Source organism: Lichenostomus cassidix, chromosome 1Aa (genome assembly GCF_008360975.1).
Source record: "Lichenostomus cassidix isolate B80296 chromosome 1Aa, HeHo_3.0, whole genome shotgun sequence".
NCBI classification, from domain to species: domain Eukaryota; kingdom Metazoa; phylum Chordata; class Aves; order Passeriformes; family Meliphagidae; genus Lichenostomus; species Lichenostomus cassidix.
The window spans coordinates 55,716,144-55,740,865 of record NC_139480.1 but is presented as its reverse complement, the minus strand read 5'-3'; the positions used below and the strand labels follow the sequence as shown (position 1 = coordinate 55,740,865).

The following is a 24,722-nucleotide window of genomic DNA, read 5'->3' as shown; positions in this document are numbered from 1 at the left end:
CGTCATCCCCACATACTTGTGTATCTGAAGATTAAAAAAAGCTGAAATCAAGACATTTTATGTAACTCTTTTGAGTATGCTTAAATATGTATACTGTAAGTGTAGATACACACAGACCAGAATAGAAGAGGAAAATAAGAAAACCCTTCAAAATGTACTGTAATTTCTTTTAATGTGTGTGTGTATATATATATATATGTAGTGTCACAACATACATAAAAAGTGTGACTCTCACAGCCAAATACTCTGTGTTCACCCCCTGTCTGTGCCCAAGGTCTCTAGATGTTCAATAGGAGTCTTTTAATTATTTTTCCCTGTTTGATGTTGCTGAGTATAATGAATGCATTGCAGAGAACTTTTTGTTTGAAACCTTCTGTACATCAGCTTAGGCACAATGATACCTGGTTGGATCTTGTTGTGAGACCCAATTTTAGTAAATTTAAGAGAAGAAAGAGAGAGATTTTGTAAAACCATGCTCTGTTAGTCAAGCAGTACTTCCTCACCATAAAGCAGCCTTACATTCTTTCCAGTCAAAGTGGAGAAAATTGTGCCTTTCTGATTTGGGTTGGGCAATTCAGTGGGTTTTTCAGCATCACTTCATGATGACTGAAAACTACAGGGAATACTCAGAAATCAGTGATTCAAAGAGGAACTTGGAGAAGAAAGGCTATTTCCAGCAAAAGTTATTCATTCTCTGCTGATGGTGGGTAGTTGGCTGTGACTGCAGAAGAATTGATGTTCCTTGGGGTTTTCGGTTTGTTTGTTTTTGAACATGACGTACAACAGCGCACAAAATTAATTGTTACAGAAAATACATTGTGCACTTAGTCAGCTACAGGAATCTGATTTCTTTAACAAAATGGCATGAGAGAATGAGAATGAACTGCCTTAAAGCTAATAAAGATCATTTGTATTACTCAGAATAATTTAGATAAGTGATGAGAAAGGGGAGGCAAATTAGCATTTCTGTATAGTTTGCTTACTGTGTAATTCTTAATCAGGAGTGTCACAACATCCCTTGATATCATCTTATCACAAAGGTCTCTTCATAGTAGGCAATGTATGCTGCTGACTGCAGTTTACAGAAACAGAAGAAAGAATAACTCATCTGCAGAGTGAGAGCAACTGTGAATCTGTCATAAATTAAAATTTATTAGGGTTTTTTCACATCACTCAGCCACAGTCTAAACTGGTGAGGTCTGTGTACATTTTAAATCTTGTTTAAGCTCTGCTTGGATGAGCTTTAGAATGGGACTTAAATGATAAAATGACATCACGTTGCTCCCTGGAGTAGAACATAATGTTACCATTTGAGGTGTACTAAGACCCAGAAGAGTGAGCAGGGAATTGCTTCTTGATAACCCTTGGATGCTGAATGTGCTGTGCCTCTCCTGTGCTTTGGAATCTGGCAGCTCAGCTCATGCCATTCCTGACTTGCCCTATATGTCATACCACAAAGTTCTTTCATGGGGATTAATTTAAAAAATTCTGAATAGCTCTTACCCATATTATGTTTATGTGTCAGTGTTACATGGATTGACTTCTGTCATATTAATTTTTATAAATTATCCTGATATAGTGGGCATTCTCTGATCAAATATTGTCTTTTGAAGTGTGTAAGATCCAAGTAAGTTTGATTCCTACTCTGTAAACAGGTTCTATGGAACTGTCCTTCAGTGAAAGGATTTATTCTCTGTTTGTAAGCACAGAATATATGTATTCCTTTTCTTTTTATATCCTGTGCAATCTTTCCTCCAAAGGTGAGAAAACTACTTTGGTTCACACCAGAATTCCAAATTCTGTTTCACTAAAATTACGAAATGGTTGTAGATAGGAAGAAAATCAAGTTATAAAAGATAAGGAGAAGAACAGGTGAAATTCATTTGGGAGGGAAAGCACATTTGTTAATAACTGTTAAAAAGGATTAAACCAGTTACTGCTTGAAAAAATCCTATAAATTACTATTTGGGTAGCCATTACTTAAGAAGTGTAAGAGATTTAGTAGTAGACAAAGTAACTGAAGTCTGTAAAAAGCAAGTAGAAGAACAGAGAACTTAGATAAAAGCAGATCTGTGAGTCCCTTGGGCTGGATGATATTCATTGCAAAAATAATGAGATGAACATTCTGAACCAAAATAATTTTTTTTCCTATTCTTATGCTGTAGTAAACTCCAGTGGAGACAGGGGGACTGTTTCTCAAGTAGCTATTCCATTTTAATAAAGTTATGTTTTCTGGCCCTTCTTGAAAATGAAAACTTCCAGAAGATTGCTTTCAGAAGAAAGAAATAGTGTGATCCTAATCTCTGTGGAGGCAAAGACTATTTTGATGGTTATCATCCTGTAAGGCTAGTTGTAATCTTTTGAAAAGCAAAAGAACAGATACAAGGTAAAAGTAGATAAACAGATGTGAATTGAGAAGGCTCATGAAAAATACACAATGTGTGTAAACAGAAAACAATTATTTAAAAAGTGCACTGGATTTACCCACACACCCACCTTTCACAGAATCATGGAATGTTTCGGGTTGGAAGGGACCTTAAAGACCATCTTGTCCCGAAATCCTGCCACAGGCAGGGACACCTTCCACTGTCCCAGGCTGCTCAGAACCTCATCCAGCCTGGCCTTGGACACTGCCAGGGGTGAGGCATCCATGACTTCTCTGGGCAATTGTTCCAGTGCCTCAGCACCCTCACAGTAAAGAATTCCTTCTGTATATCTAACCTCAATTTTTGCTCTGTGAGTTTGGAGCTATTAGTCCTTGTCCTGTCACTACTGTTCCTGATGAAGAGCCCCTTCAGATACTGGAAGGTGCTGTGAGGTCTCCCCAAAACCTTCTCTTCTCCAGCCTGAGCAGCCCTAACTGCCTCAGCCTGTCTCCACAGGGGATGTGCTCTAGTGCCCTTATCAGCTTTATGATCCTCCTTTACGTAGAGTGTGTGTGAGGTTCCTTAGAATACATGAGTGGGTTAAGATCTTAAAAAATAGAAAGAACAAATGATTCCCAAGTGATGGATTATTGCAAGTTGTGTGGATTTCAGTCCAGAACTATGCATACATTGAGCCATGCTTCCTTCATATAGGCTTTCAAACAGGTAATTTAAATGTTCCACATAAAGTAGCTATCAAAAAAGTAGAAAAAGTAATGTATTGAGGTTATAAATTGATACAGCTGGAGTATGTAATCCAAAATACAACAAAAATCTAGATCATTAGTGAGAGTAAGGCACTTGGAAAACAATAATGCTGAAAAAGTGCTTAGGTGTGTTAAACAAATTAGATGTGAGCTTGTCTTGTTGCAAGACAGCAGAAAAGATAGTAACAAGGTAATCGTCCCTCTCATAACTCTGCTAAAATTGTATGGGAAATAATGTGTTCAGCTCTGGCTGTTAGAGAAAGAAGCAAACTGGAGGGATTTCAGGTGGAAGCAAGAAATTATTAAAGAGATGTAGGAGCTGACTTGTGAGGGAAGACTGAGAGAGTAAAGGTCAGTAATAACGAAGTAAATATATGCCAACTGTTCCAAAAAGACATGGATGGTACAGGCTCTAACTGGATGAAGAACAGTCTAGTGCACTGGAAGAAGCAGCTGTATAAGAGCTGTGGTTTGAACAGAGGTGAACACCAGAATTCAGTGTTCAGCATTCAGAATGGCATTGTTTCAGAGCAATGGAACTCTGTAAATGTTCACAGGGAGAATGGGAAACCTCACTGTCTGTCTGAGACATTTTGCTGGCCAAATTACAGCCTCTGGGACCCCACCAAAAGTGTGGGCACACCAGGTGTGCCCTTCTGTTCCAAACCTGCTTTTGGTACTAGCAGAAGGGTGCAGGGTGTTCCCTTTGCTTTTGTTCCCCAGTTTGGAATGTTGTTCTTTCCAGACAAGATATCCTCCAAACGAGCCTCAGCACAGAGAGGGCAGTTTTAGCTATTTCATACGTGGCTGTTCTTTACTCTCCTCTCAGCCACCCAGCCAAAGGAATGAGGTGAAATAATCTTCTGGTAGAAGTTTCTGTGGGCTACCAGAGAACAGACAAAGTAATCTGACATCCCTTCTCGTCTGAAAACAGCAGTGAACTGAAGTATGAAAGCTGGGAACAGTCCAGGAGCCACTGCTGGCCCATGGCATTCCTTTTATCCTGTCACTGAGTTGTGCTCAGATAGTCCTCTCCCCTTCTTCCAAGGAATTAGCACAGACAATGGGTTTGTTTCATAGTAACAAAGCTGGTGATCAAACTGGCTTTGACACTCAACATAGGTTTTATTACACTCACAAGCCAGAGTTGTTGTATCTGGTTAGTAAGCTTGTATTTTTACGAAGATAATCGTTTTATACTGCATGATTTTCAAACTATTAGAAGGATTTAATGTATGCTGAAGACTCTACCAAGCTGTTTTGATAAGCAGTCTTATTTTTTGTTTAGCAAGGTCTTAAGGGTGATCTTTAGTCCCTCAGGGAAGAGCTCATAAAAGTCTTAAAAGTGCTTTTGCAGAGCTTTATTTATTATTTTTAAGCATGAAGATTACTAGCACAAAGATAACAAGGCTCTTATAGTACAACATGTTCTTTGTTTTTGCAGGTTATAGCTAACATATTAGGAGTTCTCAGAATGCCAGTTTTGTTTGTTAAGTGTTTTGAGAGCAAATAGATGTAATCCTATATTGCGCTATTTTCTTAAAATGAGTTTAGCCAGAGAAAGAAGCAGTAGGAGAGATCTGGTCTGAGTATGAGTGTCAGGAATCATGTCACTAACCACATTTACCCATTACAAAGTAATTGTTACAATTTTGCTCCACTTAATATGTAAAGATTTGTAAATTACTTTTATATATAGGGGAACACTTCATTGCAAGAAATGGGACAAAGAGGAGGGCTAAAAATAAAACCAAAATACGGACCACAGAAGAAAATGATGAAAAAAACCCTGCTTGCCATTCAGTATAGAAAGGTTCTACAGTTGCACTCGCAACATTTTCTCATATCTTTTTACTACAAACAGAGCTGCAGTTTGCATATAATTCTTTGATTTGTAATAAATCAAGTAGAAAAGATGGGCTAAGCAGTGAGAAATACTAAACTTGTGCTGGATGTTTGGGGATGGGCTGGAATGCAGAACAGCCAGAGGAGAAATGTTTGTCTTAAAGCATGGGTTATCAGATGGTGCTGTGTGCTAGAGATAGTCTGATAATGGTCTGGTGAAGAGGCACAGAGAGTCACCCAGGCACACTGTGCTGCTTCCAGCTCTTTATTTTCAGGCACCTGTAATGAAGTCTGTGAGAATTAAATGAACATATACATATTATTGTGCACTTTCAAAAATCCCACTAGGCACCTCCTTATAGCTGTAGATACTTAAATCCTTGAAAAACCTGTTCCTATGCTCTCTGAATCTCAGAGGATAAAGTTAGAATTCAATGCAAAACAGATTATAAGTTACTCCTTTTGTGTGAATGCAACCGAACAATTTCTTGCAACTCATCTCCAAACCTTGGAAATGTTTGAAATTTTCTCTTGCTCATGCAGTTTCAACAACATGAGTATCGTAGTATTTGGAAAAAAATCGAGATACATTTCAATGTTCCTGTCAGAGATTGTGGGGTGGCACTTGATATATGAGAAAATTCCCAATTTCCCGTCTCAGGTGATTGGGCTGTAATGCTCCACAGAGTAATGTAAGAGTAATATAAGGGTTGAGTATTTATTGCATCAATAAAAATGAAAACACGACTGCTATAAGGCTTTTGGCCAATAATCTGTAGGCTTTTTACATCAATTATATAAAATGCCCCAAGCTGCAGGAAATATTTATTATTGTCTCAGTTTTACATATGGAGGAAAATGGTAGAAGAAGGCAAAGTTTCTGATGCAGCAGAGTTCCTATGGCAGATAGCTGTCTTTTTGAGCTTTGAACCGTTTTCAGCCAGGTTCATGGATGTCAAACTCTGGAAATACCTGTTAGTCTTCCCACTGAAACCTCTGCCAGTGTATCTTCTGCTTCATCAAAAAGTGGTCATTAGTTAGATACAGCACTTTATCTCAAATGAATACAACCTGAAGGACAGGAGCTGGTAATGTTTGCCTAAAAATTAATAAAATGCCATTACCGAGCATGATTTTAACATTTTAGAGGGAGAACAAGGTGTCATCAGGATTCTGTAAGTCCAATAATTGGTAATATTTTCAAGATATGGATCATGGAATTCCAAATACACTGTGTCAGTAAAGCCAAATCAGTATTTGACTTGAATGTATTTGTCTTGACTGTAGCATGGTCACAGTAAAAAGGAAAAAAGTGCATCTCTATTCTCTGTTTAGTTCACCTAATTCAGGTAAAATTCTTATTTTTCCACCACAGTGGCCTCTTCAGATGACTCTTCTGATCCATTCACTGACTTCTTCAGTGTCCATTGCATTTCATTTCCTTGTCATCATTAAAACCTCAATCCTGGGAAAAGCAATAATCAGTTTCAGGATAGTGGTTGGTTTGCACAGATCTGGTTGCAGACCCAAAGCCTTTGGGTGTATGTCTCTGCAGGTTTGTTTATATGATGCCCTTCACCATCCCTCTAGCACCATCACGGATCCCTCTTTGGGTGATGTGTCAGTTATTCCTTCCTAATGCTGCATTTATCCTCTTCCACCTGTTTTTCCCTTCTGTGGCCTTCTGTACAGCCTCCTCTTTTCTTACTGTATCCTCCACTGTTTCCTTTTCAGTCTCCTTGGGATCATTCCTTTCCACCACTGATGAACACACCTTTGCTGCATGAAGGAGACTTACAGACAAAAGACCAATTTAAATATAAGATAGATGGAAGGAAATTCTAACAAGTGAAAAGCACAGTGTGCACTGGGAAGCCTTATGGAATATGTGTTTTATCTTCCTGAAGGTGCCAGGCACCTTGACACCCTTGACAGCCACCGTAAACGAGGCAGGTCTGTGGTTATACCTGCTCTGCAGCCCCTGTCACCCAGGATGTAGATGGAGAGAGTATTCCAAGTCATTCAAGTGATTTGCAAATATGATTCCCATTGAAAGCCAATGGCACTTACGCTCCTGAAGTAAGCTAATTGCATTAATTAAGGCAAAGATTGTAAATGGAAGGTTAAGAGAGAATTAAAGAGCATTCTTGCTTTGTGAATATTTTGTGTCTGTTGTGTTTCTTTTAAACCTTAACAAATACTGGAAATGTCAAGTTGAGTTTTCTGATAATTTCTGGTGGGCCTCCAGTGGACAATGGAAGTGTTTCTACAGCTTTCAGATTTTTCAACTTGAAGTAGCTCTGCCGTTGAATCTTAGATATAGATATTCATTTCCTAAAATATTATTAGGGAAAATAAATAAAAAAGCTAGGAAACAGTGTTAAACTGCTGGAGAATCATTTGTCTTCAGAAGTGTGAAGTGTTCTGTTTTCTGATTATCTCTTATGTCATACTGTTACCAGCTTCCTGGTCACTATGGAGACTATAAAATAGATAGGCCTACATGTCTAATGTAGAAAGCAGAGAAAAAACCCTGCTTTTGTGTCTTCTTAACACATTCTAAAAGAGTGAAGCATGGGCAAAATTCCAGCTTTGAAAAAAGAACCATTTTTGGTTGTTCTAAGGATCACAGGCTTCTCAAAATCAGACAATATCAGTGCTTGTTTTAAAGACACAACTGTTTTATTCCAGGTGTTTTTGTGTTTTTGGCTGCAAAACCAGCAGCTTGATTCTCATGATATTTTTTTTTTCCCTGCAGATGCAGCCTCCATGCATACCATATGGTGGTAATTAACAGTTTCAGACTTAGTTCTGAGTTTTCTGCTTCGAGTCTTGGTTGGTTTGGGACAAAATTTTAATGTCACGGAAGCAGAGTTTTCTGTCTGAGTTTAATTGCAGACAGGAAAAATGTGCATCTCTAGATGAGGAAGGAGAAGATGAGATCTATTTAGAGCACTAAGAGATATTTTGGAAATCTCACTGAGTACAACCTGTTTCTTTTTGTTAAGCCTTTAAATGTGCCTCTGTAGAACTGAAATGGGCCTCCCTTGGACCCTGGAAACAGAGAGACAGTTTGAAAGATACAGCTGGTATGAAGAGTTTCTTTTAACAGCAAAATGTTTGCGGTTTTTATGAGAGCAAGGGTAACATTGTGTAATCTTTAAAAAAGATATTGCTCAGTGAGGACAAGTCCATTGTCCGGTGACATGACTTTTCCTGTCAATCACAAAGGTGACAAGGGGGCTAGATTAAGTAAAGCTTGCCCAAGATTAACAAAGGAAGATTATTGACCTCATCCTGAAAGGGCAGAAGCCTGTTTTATCATTAAACCTTGGAAGAGGTATTTCCTCCATAGGTGGAAAGCTGTTTGGCAATATCGAGGCAACTTTCTTGTACATGAGCAAGTCTTCCTGTGGATTCTAGCTTGGAACAGAAGCAGAAGACGCAAAACGTGGGCCGATCCCTTTTTTGTTGCTATTGCTGTGGGGGGAAAGAAGGGCCTAGAGCTTCAGCAGGATCTGTGTAGGTCCTTGTCTGCCTTTCTGAGGTGGGAAAAGCAAGAAGCAGCAGCATCAGGTGTTGGTGAGTACGATCCCAGCTCGGAGCTGGAGGAAATGTTGGGCCAGCGCACGTTAGCAGAGCAATTTGCAATGCAGATGAACAGTAGAGCCCCATCCACCAAGCAGCTGCTGGCTGCATAAACTGTGACCAGGATTAGCCGTGCCAGAGGCTGGAATGTAATCAAACTTGAACAGGTGAAATGGTTATGCAGCTGACAGAGACTGTTCTCCAGGAAAAGAGTTTGTCCACTGTTTTGGTGGCTGAGAGATGGGTCTTGCGTGTGGCTTGACGGACTTAATGTTAAAATGTCAGTAGTAGACATTGATGTTCTTTAATACCACTTTACAGCATTGTTGCTTTTCTCTCGGTTAAACGGGAAAAAAGTCATGTTGGTGTGTCCTTTTAAAAGGGGAACCTGCTAAATCTCACTTGTTGGGAGGGAACTTCCTTCCCAGGGGATTAATTTTAAACTCTTGCTGACATATCTTTCTTGCCATTAAGGATTTCTCTGTGTGTATTCGGGGGGATAGTTAAACTCTGGTCTACAATATCAGAGGATTTTCTTTACTAGAAGTTTTTTAGCTTTATGCAGCACAGTTTTATGTGGTGGAAGTATCCTTCCTTTTTATGTGCTAGAAGTAAAAATCCAGACCCACTGACAGCTTTTTCACTTCTCCCAGTAAGAGCGTAAGAAAGAACAAAATACAAGAGGGGGACATAAAATGAAAGCCAAGGTAACTGCTGCACGTTTTGTGATGCTGCTGTGAATGACAGAATATCATGATCCTGGGCTTGTGGAAAGGCAGGTTCTGGAGGATTCGTGTTGAACTGTCAGCAGCAGCAGAAGCTGGGCTGTGCTCTCATCCACCAGCACGGGAAGGAGAGGATTCCTCTTCGATTGCAGATCACGCAGTGGATGTGTGATTGCTACAGATCTTTCTGAATGAATAATTCACTGGTGTACTGTAATTTAGCCCACTGAGATGTGATTGCAGCTGTTCCCCTACTGTATATGTGTTTTGATTGAGTGTCTTAAACCCCACAAGTGCATAAATAGCCATGTATGTGATATGCAAACACGGCATACATGCACACCTAACCAGAGTGGGCTAAGGAAACTTCTGTTTTGGGGATGGTTGCTTAATAGTATATTTCAGTATATAATTCACCTTTTAAAAAATGCATGTAGAACACTTCCCTTTCCTTTTTTATCCAGCTATGAAATCTTCCTAACAGTGGTATTACAAATGCTTTTAGCCAGCATTGTACTAGGTGGGTGTCTGTTATTAATGAATTTATCATTCCAAGGCCTTTATAATATAAGGGATTGCCTGTGCCTGTTTTACAGGTAGGAAACTAAAATACAAACAAAAAGTTCCATTTTACATGGTTTCACAGTGCATTTAAAAGAACTAGGAATTGAGTATCCAGAGTTTATTCATGATGCTTTACTCACAGACTACTGCCTTGTCCCCCTCGCAATTCCTTTTCCTCAGAAAGTGAGGCAGAGAAATTTTAGTAGTTTTAAAAATACTTGCAAGTTTCATTTGAAAGCCAACTAATTTGTGATTCTGAAAACCATCTTATATTACTTTACATAATCATTCAATTCTTGTGTTCTTATGCTTCTTCTCTTATAACAAACTGGTTTTATACTCAGGATATGTTTGTACATAAAAATCCCCACTTGCATGTACCCAAAATACACGAAACATATATATATTAAAAAAATACATTAAAACAGCAGTGGTGATACCTAAGGTTTAGGGAGCTTTTACGAGTGCTTTGTAACAATACGTGGCACACAGAAACGGGAGTGAATGTCTTTGGGACCTGCTTTGGGTTAAAACAGGAAACTAGTTCCTGGCAAAATGAGGAAAAACACTTTTCCTATAATATAACTGATGCCACAGGTAGATTTAAGAACTGTAACTAAGGATGATATTTAGCTTATCTGTCTCAAAGTGTGAATAAGAAAGCAGCTTTCAAGATATTTTCTCTTTTGGCCTTGTGTGTAGGAAAAGAAATTGCCACTTGGTGATAAGGGGGTTGAATTTTAGATAAAATCTGAACTGATGCTGAAATTAACCATTTTGCTTGTCTAGACTGGTGTTAAAAAGCTGTTTATTCAAGTCTTTATATGTGAAAAAAATTTTATATGGCTTCAACTAAGTTTTGAAGTCTGGTGTTAGCAACTAGGAATTTTCCAAGTGCAGAATAAAAATGGAGGGAGTTGCAAGAAAAAAAAAAAAAGGAGCATTTCTGTTGACTGGAGTCGGAAAATTTTTTAGGGCTTGGTCAAAAGCTCATTGACGTCAGTAGAAAGTCTCTCATTAACATCACTGGGTTTGGCTTTTGGGGCATATGATGGCCCAGATTGTAATCTCAGTTAAATCCGATTCTGTTAGGGAATTTATTCACTAGTATAACACATTGAAGCTGCTCAAAACTGTTTGCATTAAAAGTTTTCTTAACCATAGGTAATCTTTTTGCCACGACAGAGTAGCCTGTGAAAACAAGTATATTCTTTGTTGTATGTCTTCCATGTGGCTTCACTCAAACTTTATTGAGATAATTCTCATCAATTTATGTTCTATCCATAAAAATATTTTTTTCTGAAATACCATAGTTTATTAGAGCAGAGACATCAAAATTGCTCAAAAACTATAAAATTATAAGACAGATCACTTAAAACAGTGTGTGTGCGTGTATATAGATTTATGTATTTCTTTCATACCCTTTAAAAAGAAAATTATTTAAAAACTATTAAGACTTTTTCAACCAAGTCTGTAACTCTAATCACAAGATGATCCAGTGGCTTCTTTAAGAAATAATACTCATTAAACAGCTGGAGTACAAAAAAGTAAGGTAGTAGAATAGTGAAAAAAACAAAACCCTGGAAAATCAGATCAAAATAAAAACTACATGTGTTTACAGCATTATGTTTCATGCTGTGTATTACTCTGCAGCAAGCTTTGTTTGGAGACACTGACCTAAGCTTTTCAGGTACAGATAGCACATGTTAGCAGAGGAAAAAATGGGTTTGGGAGATGTGTAGAGAAGGGTAGAGTATAACAGACATGAAAGGAGAAGGAATACGTGCAGAGAAGGTTGCTCTGTGTTGGAGGAGGCGTGGAGGAGAAGGCTCTCACGTTAATGAAGGCAAGTTTGAAGATGCTGGAACCAGTTTTGCTTTCCATTAAAATTAATGAGTAGACCTCAGTGGACTCTCACGTGAGGACAGTTGTGTGCATGTTCCAGGAAGTCACAGAGTTTTGCCATTGTGCTGCCAGGGAAAGTCATTAGGACCACCTTTGTGAAAAACACTGTTTCCATGAGCAATGAAGGTTTGAGACAGAGGAGAATTAGAAAACAGAAAGCAAATGCTTCACTCTTTATAGATGGGAGAACTGCTTGAACTGTGAGTTAAAATATGTCATATGGCGAAGGACATTTAATGTTTGGTTACTATTTTATTTCTTACAACAACTGGCCATCAAGGCATTAAGTACTTTATAAAGTCAGGAAATTAATGGTCCTTGTAAAAATTGAAGGTTTTTTTTAGAAAGAGAGCTGTAAAAGAACAAACAATTAAAGGTAATCAATACCATTGTTATTAGGAAACCTATGAGAACAACACTTCTTCTCAATTAGGGAAAAACTGTATTTTATGTTTCTCTCTTGCAAGCTGATCTTTGTTCACTCCAGCCTGTAATCTTGGTTTATGCTTTATGGATAGGCTTTGTTCTGGGTGTTTTTGAAGCATTGCATGCCTTTTTAAAGGTTTCAACAGAAGAACAAACAGCAATGAACTCAAAGAACAAAGGATTGTTCTTTCTTTCCGTCTTTATTTTTTTCCCCCTTCTTTAAGAAAAGAAAGAGATTTTTCATCTTGTTTTTCTCCCCTTTCAGGAAGTTGATGGCAATAAAGTGATGTCTTCATTTGCCCCGCACAACTCATCTACCTCACCCTTGAAGGCAGAAGAAGGTGGGCGTCAGAGTGGAGAGTCCTTGTCCAGCACAGCCCTGGGAACCCCGGAGCGGCGCAAGGGGAGCCTCGCGGATGTCGTGGACACCCTGAAGCAAAGGAAAATGGAAGAGCTCATCAAAAACGAGCCAGAAGGTAAGGCCTGGGAAACTGGCCAGAATTTTCTGTGTTCTTTTCTTTTCTCCAGATCCTTTGGATACGTATACTTTTTAATCTTGCTGTTTTCTGCTCTGTTTGCTTTTCCTTGCTAGCAGGATTAAAGATCTTAGAGTTCTTGTCTATTTTAGAGGTAAATTTTATCAGTGTCCCATCATAGCTAAGGTTTTTAGCTTCTCCCAAAAGAGAGAGTCTAGTGGTCTTTTTGTTGCAGTTGCAACCTCCTCAATATGCCTGCAGGGAGCTAGTTTTGGTCACCTGGAGGCTTTTACACCACTACCGCCCTCTCCCCATTTCTAGAGCTAAAAGCAGTATTATCAATAAAGTCAGTGTTTTTGTGAAATTATCTAGTGCTCATGTCATTATTTGAAAGGTAAGAAGTTAAACTGGGAAATAATTCATGAAGGCTTTTGTGTGGGACACATCATCCTCTCTCTATCTGTAGTGCAGGTGCTGTACAGAGTGCAGGTGTTCCCTGCATTATGTGTGGCCAGCAAGTCTCAGCTTTGGCTTATAGGTGTCATTTTTAGTGTCTTTTTGAGACCTTCTCTCCAGCTGGTGGTGATGGTGCTTGTGCTCTGGGGGCTGAGACTGAGACCACAGAGTCAGATTTTTAATTTTTGCCTGTTTGGAGCAGAATCAAAGTCACTGCTGGAAGATGAAGTTCTCCTTATGCTCTCCATAGTGCCTTTTTGGGGCACTGTGAGCCATACTGAGCCTTGTTCCCTGGTGCACAGAATGAGACTCTGTTTTCATTTACACTCGCCTGTCCTGTGGGGGAAATCTATTTCAAATGTTTAAAAGCAGGGCTCTCAGGGCCCCCTCAGTGCTGAAACATGAAGTGACAGGACCTACAAGAAAATCTTAGGACAACCTGCATGCTGGAATGAAAGTATGGATGCAAACACAAACACACTGCACATACACGAGCATGACAGGATTGTAAATTAGGCTTTTCTTGACCGGAGCATGCAGTAAGCGTTTGCTGGGAAACAAATTCTTTGTCTAAGCATTTTTTTAATATTATTTACAGCTTTTTTTTTTTTTTTTTTTTTGCATTGCATTGGCTTAATGGTCAGTGCCATAATATATCCTGTGCCTTTGGATGGAAAAGACTGGGGAGGAATGGGTGGGAAGGAGACCAAGCTTTTATCTGAGAGAGAGGAAAGAACAGGGAGTTCTGGGCAATATATAAATACTCTGTTGAGTATGAGGTTGTACAAGCTGCACAGACTCCATTAAGGAAAGGCCACAGATAGACATGAGAATGGTTACAGAGCTTGTGCATTATCTCAGCTCTACTAAAATGAAAATATACAGTACAAACAAAAGATCTACAGCTTTGTGAAGAGATTGGGAGAGAGAGGAGGGGGAGCAACTGAATGTTGGGCTTTGCAAATGCATGCAACAAAAAATCTTTTCTTCCCTCTAGCCATTGTTCTATTGTCTTTCAAAGGCCATTAAATTGAACAGCAGGTTGTGATGAAAATTTCATTAAGCCCTAGTTAAATCATTATGAGGGTGCCATATTCATGTCTCTGCTTACTCCCCATCCAGGAAAAAATGAATAGGAAAGAGTTGAGCTTTTTTTCTCTTTCTCCTTAAAAGCGAACTAACAAAAGTTCAGAAGTTAGAAGAGAATGGGAAATGGGACATGAAACAAAAGGAGGCCAGAGAGGTGAGCTGGCTCGGAAGAAAATTAGACTTGCATAAGAGCATTGAAAGGTGGTGAGGGACAAATACATCATTTTGACAAGCCTCCCTCCCCCTTCCCTTCAGCCAACATGATTGTTTTTAGAGTGGCTAATTAAAAAATACATATTTCTGGGTGCAGATGGCAAGACTGTTTTTAGAGGTCCTCTACAAATATAAGTCTTTTCCCCTAAGTGAGTTATATAGACACTGATGCAACACAGTGTCTTCTCTGTTTGAGCTCCAGCAGAAAATTATTGTCATGTCTTCTTCATGTAGAGCTAAAGTAAAATTGTCAGTCATCACTGGTTGCTAGTCAGGTAATTAGCATATTAATGAATTTCGCCATGAAAAAGATGTTACAAGTGGGAATCTTTGATAGTACATGTAGGTAAAAACGCAGCAATTTGTGATAACTGTATATTTCTGTAATGATTTTTAGTCTTGCTAGTTTGTAAAGCTTTGTGGGATGAAGATCAAGAATCTTGGTTAAGCTTTGCTGCATTATGTCAACAAGAATAATATAATACTTTATTTCCCTTTGGGAAGAAAGGGAAACATTTGCACCAGTAGTTGAGGTTTAATTAAATCAATTTCCTGTGAATCTTTTGAAGACCAGATATGAGCCAGACTCCCATTTCTCTATGTACTCAAAAGTTTATATATTATTTAACTTGTACAATGGGCTGTGTTTGCTCTCTTTTTATTGTTTGAAATAGTCTTACTGTGGGAAACGTAAGCATTTGAGGCATTCTTTCAAGTGGCCTGTTTCTTCAAAATCAGAAAAAAGGAAAGGGCTGGGTAGACAATTTTAGGTCTCAATTCAAACCTCATATCAGTCAGGGAAAGGGCTTCTCTTACATGAAATGGGCATTAAGGACCAGGGAGATATTCCAAAATACTGGTAACAGGTTTGACTGTTTCTAAGAAACTTTACTGATACAGGATAAACAGTTTTCTTAAATTACGTTTGTTAGAAGATAAAAGTAAAAATGAGTGAATTTTGTCAGTAAAGGACAAGAATTTTTACGGTTTAAACAAACTTCTCAGAGTGCACTGCTGCACACATGTACATATGCACGTTTGTAAACACATCCTTGTACTCACACATGAGCTGACATCACTCTTCATATAAATGGTTTTCATGTAGATTTGTTGTATATATGCTCTTGGTTAATGTGCCCTGTAGGAACCCACGCTACCTACTTTTCCAAAAGCTTGTCACTTCCTTTTCCTCCTTGGATATGAGTATGGGGTTTTTTTGTTTTGTTTTTATAGGGGTTTATACTTAGCTCCAAAGCTCCGTGCTCTTTTTCTTTTCCCCTAATCTTGCCATTTTCCTCCTGCTGTATGAAAGTGTGTGATTGACAATGAGTCATGCTGACACAGAGACATAAAGTGTTTCAGTGAATCTAAAACTTGTGGAATTTTACTCATTACTAATACAGTGCTCATTTTTCTCCTCTCAAATTCTGTGGAAAATCCTTATATGCAGCTTTAGTATCAGGCCCCCAAAGGCATAAACCTATTAACTGAAGTCACACAATGTTATTTTACATGAAACATTCTGTCCTTTCTAACTTGAGCTTCAGAAGAGGAGTCAGTCCCCTTTTATTCCTGGTATACAATAATGAAGATAATGGAGTGGGTTTGGAGAAGCCTTATACACTGTGACAGACCTCAAGCCCTTGCCCCGAGGGTCGTCTGCCGACCATGGGATTCCTTTTGCAGCTAAAATCATTAGGAGAATGAGATACAGGCATGTTTTTCTTCTGTTTTCTTCAGGCATCAGAGGATGGCAGAGACTCTCTGTCTGTCTGTTCTCCTCATTTGTAGAAATGAAATGGAAATCTCTTTGAAGTCACTGAGCTTGACACAAGTTTGTGAAAGAAAAGACCAAAGCAACCACTTAGCTTTTCCTTGCACTATTAATGGGATTGGATTGCTGTATTTTAATTTATGGCCTGTGCTTGTGGAAAATTAAATCTCTGAAATCTCTGTAGCCTTTCCCCTAAACGTATGGCTTGGCTTCTGGAAAAGAAATAGGCAAACAAGTAAATTCCCTCCTATTTTTAGAATAAGCTGTAGTACTCTCTGGCTCTTTATATCTCCTAACTTTTAATTAAGAATCAGTCTTCTTTTTCTGTTTTGGCAGTATATATTCCTAACAGGTTAAATATCTGTTCATCTTTAAAACCTTCATAGTGGGTCTTTTGAGGCCAGGTCCACATTATTGTATGGAATTTGTAGGAATTCCATATACAGAAGGATCATCTGAACATCTACTGACCACAGAGACTGAGCATGTGAGCATGGGTACAGTCATTCACCTGCATGGCTCATTTTTCCTTGGGAAGGACCTCTGAAACTCCACTCTGTTGGGCTGTTTAATGAATATTTTGAGTTTTCTATAAAGACACATACACAGATATACCTACATACATACACGCATACATACATATATATATAAAAAAATCTATATATTATATATATATTTTTATATATATATAATGTATATATATTATTTATATATTTTTATATTATATATATATATAAATAAATATATATATATATATAATGTGTTATATATATTTAGATACAAATATATACAAACACACACACACACACAAATTACTCATTTATTGTGTTTCATATTTTTCCTGCGCCAAAATTTTGATCTAATAGTCCTTAGGTCTTCAGAGGGGGAGCAGTTAATCTCAGCTCTTTAGTAAGAAGGTAAAATGTGAGTTTGCAGAGCTTTAACAGGCAATGTGAGTACTACAGCTTCATGTATTATAGCAGGCAGCAACACTATAAGTAATTACTTGTCGGGAAAAAAGGGATGAGAAGAGCCTCTTGGGCATGATTTTTGTCTTCTGAGCATCCCCCAAAGGCTATTTGTATTTGATGTTTAAGTTTACATTATAAATCACAACACCTGTTAATGTGGTAATTTAAATGACTGTTGTTTAGGCAGCTCTGGAGTCTATAAAAGTGAGCCATACCGCATTCAGGCTCTGTAGTTGAAATAAGATCCCAGAGTATCTCCTAATATCATCAAACTTTTCATCAGGAAATCTTGTGAAAAAATCAAGAGGTCTCCCTCTTTTCAAGCCATAAATTCCAAAGCAGGCTGTTCATGGGCACAAGAAGGGTGGCCTTTGAAATGCAGACTCTTGTTTTTAAATCACATCTGATGAGGTGGGAAGAAATAAAGTGCACAGATTCGGGAAAGGCCTAAGGATACTGTAATTGGTTGAGGTTTCAAATTCTTTTATTTGGTTCTTCACTGTCCCTTTGACAGAGTACATGTTGAAGAGGCTTTGTAATGCTTTTCCACTGAAGGACAAACAAGGATACTTTGCAGCTGAGTACTTTCAAGTTTTGTTCGTGCACTTCTGCTGCTGTTGGAAGGATGCTGCAGGTGCCTCGTGCTTCCATGTTCATCTCTACAGTCTGTCACCAGGAAATATGTCCTTTTTTGTAGAGCAGGCCAGCATCAAACTTCCATGCACTTCTTTCAAAGACCCTGCCATATGGAAATATGCCTTCATATACTGCTGATACCAATAAAAAATAATTAAAACATTTGAAAGATTAGGTTTGTGAAATAGGCCTATGTGAAGAGAAGGCCCTGTTAAATAGTGTAGCTTAAACCTTTATTAACAAGTGCTTTAACTCTAGAACAGAGGTAGCCCAGTTTGAAGCTTTGCCAGCTCTGACTTGCTCAAAGTGAAGTTTATTCATTTGTTGCCTTCAGTTTTTAAGTGTTTTCCTTCCCAACAGTTTAGCCTCATAGTCACGGTTTATTTCAGTGGATGTTTTCAAAATTTCCTTAGATTCCCTTCCAACTCTCTCTTCTTACATCCTCAAAGGTTTTTAGCTTTTGGATTTTTCTTTATGTTTGATAAAGGCATCTGAGGTGCTGATACAGCATCTTAAATATAGAAGAAAGCATTATGGTCAAGTGAGATACAGGAAACTTGTGCTTTTGGAGAGAAGATGCAGTCCCTCTCCCCCTCCCTGGTTCAGAATGAAAGTCTTCTCTGATGAATCTCTACAATTAAATTTTCTTTCTGGGTTATATTCACTCCATAATATTGAACAAGCAGGAGCCAAAGCAAAATGCTTTATCTTTTCACATCCCTTCTTTAACAACACAACATAGAAGTGGTTCAGCAAGGCAAAAATAATTATTTGGGCTCCCTTCTGCCCCTAATTCCCCAGGTAGCAGGACTCCTCACGAGCTATGATTCATTTCAGTAGGGGTTTTCAAGACTTGCTGTCACTTTTGCCCCCACATCATTTTGCTGTGCCTGTTTCCCCTGTTGTTATCCACCTAGATCAGTTTGCAGTTTGCCTTTGTTTTTTGTGTGCTCTCTTTCTCTTTTTAAATTTTTTCTATTATTATTGTTACATTTTCATTTTCCCCTCCCTTGGAAAAGCCATTAGCTTTCTGACCTTCATTTCAGTCCTTGGATAACTGCTGGAGAAACCTCTGCCCCAGCCTGCAATGCCCAGATGTACATGGGGAGTGTGCCAGCTCTTTCTGTATGCTCGTGTGCCGCAGCTTTTGGGGATGTCATTTATTCAAGAGTGAAGAGCGAGCCACCTGTTCCTCAGGCCTCTTGTCCCTCATATTAAAGGTTCAAGCCCTTGCTGAATAGTAACATCTTAATCTGGGCAACATACACACCATTTAGCCGAAACCTATTTGTCGAGCTAGCAGGATTTCTGGGATTTTTTTCCCCCTTTCTCCTACCCCTGAGGCGCTTGTCACGACCGTGCATATTAAAATTAATCAGACCTCCCAGGCTTGTGTGACTGTGCGGTTTAACATGAAGAAGTGGATATCAAGCATTTGCCCTAATTAAATAGGCCTGCTTGGTTTTGTTCTAGTGGGTGCTTGGTCTTGTTTTTAATAAGAGCTGCTTACAGAGGAGGCACGGCTAGCTCTGGAGTTAGTGGAGAGCTCACTTCAAAGTTTCCCCCACCACCTGCGCCCGGGATGCTGAGACCTGAAGGGCTCCCCGCGTTCTTTCTGAGCAGCACAATTTGTGGGAAGTGAGCGGAGGGGGAAGGGGAAATACGGCCAAATGAGTGAGAGAGCGGCGCGGGAAGGAGAGGCGAGGAGCTGGGACGAGCATGTGGATTGGCTTTTGGAAGTTGATTAAGATGACCTGTCATCCTGTCTGATTAGCTTTAGATCTCAGTCTGTGCCATGAGCTATTCACAAGGCTGTCTTGTGTCTTCTGTTTACCAGAAGCAAGGGAAAGCCTCTAGTATGGCAAGGAGCAACATTTGCAGCAACTCCCACTTGCTTGTTTAGCTAATGAAGTAGCCTTGTAAAAACACTCTTAAGTTTGAAGCTGTTGCATACTTTTATTAGATACATGTCTGGTTAATGTTGATATTTTTAAGGTGGTTTGAGGGTTTCCAGCTTCACACAACTGTATACATCTCCTGCATTGTACATAAGCTGTACAATAAGCTGTACAATAAGCTCTGCTGGGAAGATAGAATTCCTTTCGGCGTCTTTTCTTCTCGTACAGTTAAATTGTATTGTGGTTTCTGTATTGCCTCAGGAGAAAACATGCTATATGTGTATGATTTCTATAATGTGAGAATTCAAAAAGTGCTCAAAAACCAAATAAAGGAGGATTTGGGGGGAACTATCCACCCTAAGAACCCTAAAACCTGTTAAACAGTAATTAAGGACTGATAGCATTTAGCAATTCAACAAGTTAATTTTAGCCAAAAAATAGTAGAGAATTTGGAACAGTCAACATTTTTAGACAAAATGTTTCATTGGAAATGATATTTTTTGTTTTTAAATGTTTAAGATGATTAATCTGAAAGAGAAATGAAAACATTTCAATTAGGATCAAATAAAACACTTTGGGTCAGGTGGAAACAGCTTTTCCCCTGACTTGGTTTGGCAGCTGAAATGAAAAAAATGCAAACTAGTCAAATAAAAATGAGTTGCAAAACCTGGTGAGGTTTTGGGGGTGTTTTTGTATCTAATGACCTAAGAAGGACAAATGAACAGTTATTATAAAGACACTTAAATATATCTGAATGTTACACACTGTGGTTTCGAGGGCAATCTGTAGAATTAGACAGAAGAGCTTTCAAAATTTGATTTCCTCCAAAAGTGCAAATTTCTGTGCCTTCTGAAGCCTCAAGGCAGGAAAGTTTTACAGCACCTAGGGCATTTTATTTTGGAGTAGATTTTGGAAGTTTATCATACATTGGATGTGCTTTGCCTGTCTTTGCAGCAGAAACCTTGGAGTCTGTTCTAGAGGGCCTAGAAGTCTGCAGTTGGTACCCCCCAGAATTTTACTTTGCTTTCTGTTAAAGTTCTTGCAGTCCAGTGCACAAGTGAAAAGAAAAGCTTTATTTATTCATTTCCATAACAGTTAAAATTGCTGAAGTAAAATCCAGGATGACAGTCCATTGATTTAAAAGTTTATTATATGTCCTCACTGCCATCTTTCTCTTCCTCTCCCAGTATTGTTATTCCTATTTTATTTTTAATTTCAATCCTTGGCATAACCCAAATGTAAAGAACATATTGACACTGCCAAGCATCTGTCTGGTGCTTGACAGCATCATAGAAACCCTTCCAGTGTTTCCTCTGGGTTGCTATTGGTTATTTAACAACACAATGCAGACGGTGCAGTGTGGGTGTATGTGAAAAGGAAAGAAAGGTTGAGGTGGGGGGAAGGAGCCCTGCACGAGTAAATACGTCTTTCATCATATCTTTTGTTTGGTCTGTTTGCTCTGTGCTATTCAGTAGTCAATAGAAGTTGTTTGATGGTTCTGCAAAAGGGTAAGAAACCTTTTCTTAAACTTTTATTCTCCTGCTTTTGTCTCAGTCCATAAACTTTTCTGCTTTGGTTTTTCTTGCCCCACTTTGTTGTCACCTGTCTGTTGTTGGAGGACTTTTGTCGCTGCTGTTTGGCTGATGGGAGGTAAGCTGATACTTATGAAATGCTCCTCACTGAGGAGCTTTCTTCTGCAGGTGAAGTGGACTTTAGAGAGCTTATGAAGGGTTTGCTGTGCTGGTCTTTGGGGCAATAGAGCTCTTTCAAGATTGCATTTTAATTTATTTATTTAGCCAGAGGATGAAAGTGAAAAGTGAATGAAGAGAAAAATCAGGCTGTGCTTTCTGCTGAAGAATGCCCTGTTAGCACTTGTGTGACTCAGTAAGGCTCTCTGAGATGTTTAGCCTTGATTTAATTCGTATTTAAGATCTCTCCTCCCAACACATTAATATAATGTCAATGTAGAATGCATTGCATGGTGTAATTACTGGAGAGAGCGGTAGTTGGGAAAACAGACGGTAATTGAACACATGGCTGTTTATTACAACAGGACAGTGCTCCTACGCTGGTATTTAGGGCATTAATAGGGAAGAATTGATTTGTTGTTTTAAGATGAATTCAATCACTGTTGCTTAGGCCTTTGTTTGTTCAGGCCGAGTTATGCTTTGTTTGTGTTATGTGCCCAAGAGGTTTACACACCACAGCATGGCATTAGTCATGCCGAGGGCTTGGGAGCAGAGAGCCATTTAAATGAACAAAGGACATTTTTCTTTTTGGCTCTGTTTGTCTTCCTCTTCAGTTTTCTTACTCTCTAATCTATCTCCATCTTTCTCTCCCACCCCAAACATTTCTGATTAATGCAGAGGTCCTCCTGCTTTCTTCCTTCCTTCTCCCTCCTCCTTGCTCATCCTCCTGCAGACAAGTGGAGCTGTGACTGGCAGGTGCCAAAGCCGGGCTGTGGCCTGGGGTAAAAGGTGTAAATAGGAATGGTGGCTCCCACGGGTTTTTTGGGGTTAGGGGCTGGGGGAGCAAGGATTGCTTCCCAGGTGAGCAGAAGGGAACGAGCTGTACCCTGCACATCTCCACTGCGGGGGTTTTGGATGAGGGAACCTTTTGTGGCTCCTGCTGGTCCCACACAGGGCACATCCTGGGACTGAGTGAGCATCCTGCCCTCTTCTCCTCGCTGGTGCAGGTGGGAGGGAGGAAGAGAAAACCATCTGACTGAAGCTGAATTCCTGGTCTCCCTCTTGTGAGCAGCGTGGTTTATATTTTAGGCTCATTGTGCTTGAGAGGAATCTCATCTTGATTTATTTCTGAGTGTGGGAGAGTTAATGGACACTTCAGGGCAATGTGGGCCAAATTCTGCTCTCAGCTGCAAGTTCATCACTCCCACTCAACATGCAAGAGCTTTAGGACAGCAACATTTGACCCAATGCAGGATCTGTAAAGAGCCCAACGTGACTTGGTTTTTTGTCCATCTACAGACAGGGATTAGGCCTGTTTCTAGAAGGAGCAGCATTAAAAGAACTTAAAGTCCGTGCAGTCATTAATTGGTAGAAACTTCTGTTTCCTACGTGGTAGGAAGATACTGGTATCTAAGTACAATAGTGCAGGATGAATTAACCCCCAGACTTGCCTTTTGGAGGTACAGAAAGAACTGGCTCGGACAGCGCAAGGAAGGGGAAGCACAGATGTGTGACACGAAAAGCCATATTCTTCCTGTCAGGGAGAAACAGCAACTTCATACACTGCAGTGTGCAAGGAACCTCCATTGTTCATCTGAGCCTTTTAGCTGTAATTAATTTGATTATGGAATCTGCAAATAAATAATAGACACACAGGAGATGAGGTCTATGGATCTGAAGCCCAGCAGTGACTGTTGGTTGTGTATGGGACATGCTACTTGGCTACTGCTTACAAATTTTTCTCTCAATATCTAGGAATTGCAATTGCAAAGGCCAGCCCATATGCCCAAGGGAAAACATCATTCCTACCTCAAAAAAACCCCCAAACGATTATTGTATTACACTGCCAATAAACAGGAATGATTGCAGCCAAAGATTTAAGAGCCTCAAAGTTAAAACTGGTGTCCAAGTGCTTTATCAGAAAGGAAAGTGTCTCTCCTGACTTGGAAGTGGTTATCCAAGTGTCCTGTTTTTCCAGTACAGTTTGGAATGTTGCATTAGTTTTGTACTGTAGATTAGCCCACACAATCTTAAGGTAAATAGTCTAGAGACAAAGATCACATGGAAGAAGAAAGCTTCTTGTTTTTTTACAAACCCTGATGTTTTTATGCTAAACTTTTTTTGTTTTTCTGTTTTGCCCACAACAGATATCCCATTTCAGTAACAGAGCATCTTATCTCCCACAGAGTCAGGCACCAGGGGAAAAAGAATGAAAAAGCAAAAAAGTCAACAACTAACCAGAAAAATGGTTTCAACTATAGTCATTACTGTGTATTCATTTGATCCTGTAGGATCGCTGGTTTGTTGCAAAGTGTAAAGCATGTTAATGTGTTTTTGCTGAGATATCTACATACAAGGCTTAAATAAAGCCATGTATTTCCAAATAGTTCTACTTCCCTGTATATGAAATTAATATATGAAGATGAAACTAGAGGACAGCATGCTCTTGCTAATGATTGTCAGCTGCAACAATTCTGGATTCCACACTGAGCTCATGTACAGCCTTAATCAGCAATGCTGTTTAACTAAATATGGAGACATTTCACTGAAGATTATTTTATTTTAAGTCTTTTTTTATGCATTTCCTCTTGCTGTGTCATCTAATTGATTCACAACTCCTGTGAAGCTTTGGGGTATGGGATGTATGGGATGCATATCCAGGCAAAATGCATTCTTCTTTTACTAGTTTGGCCAAGTCAATCCTGTCTGAGTTCAGATAAATTAGGGAGCTCTCATTGGTAATCATTCTGTAACTAAACATAAAATTGTTAGATGAGTAATATACATGATGTAGGGGTTTGGGCTATACCTTGTTCCTTCTGCTGAAAAACAAATGCAGTCTTTTTGAGACAATCATAGGGCTTTTTATTATTATTATTTTATTGCTAGACAGGGTACTGGATGGGGGAACACAATACCCAGTGGACGCTGTATGCATGACCCACTATTTTAAAATAAGTGGGCTCACAAAGACAGAATAATGAGAGATGCTTTCTTACATTGCCAGACTGCAAAATTTTCCTAATTTTTCTGTGTAAACTCGTTTGGCTGGTTGTTGCTTTTGTTCTGGCCTTACGCCATAAATATAGCATGGAGCAAACTGCCATTAAAGTGCTGCAGAGAGAGAGAGTTCAGCTGCCACTTCCATTTCATCCTTGGTTTCTCACAAGTTGGTGCTAACAATTGATCTGCTTATATTGGGCATTGTGAGTGTTCACCAGAAATGAGACTGCAGCTAGAGCCACCACACTGCTGAGTGTTTTCAGGAGCACACAAGATGCAGTTATGGCTGTTTTTAACTCATCTGCTTCAGCTCAGTCAGCAGACAAGTCCCT

General features: G+C 39.2%; 1 protein-coding gene across 11 annotated transcripts in view; it reads left to right on the top strand.

Annotated features, from left to right (window-relative positions):
- Positions 1-24,722, top strand: part of SOX5 (SRY-box transcription factor 5) — a 283,017-nt gene that overhangs the window by 56,092 nt on the left and 202,203 nt on the right. For all 11 annotated transcript variants that reach the window (XM_085049155.1, XM_085049154.1, XM_085049153.1 and 8 more), the window contains exon 3: positions 12,452-12,662. In XM_085049155.1, the coding sequence (XP_084905281.1) occupies positions 12,452-12,662 (211 nt within the window). The remainder of the gene's footprint in view (positions 1-12,451; positions 12,663-24,722) is intronic.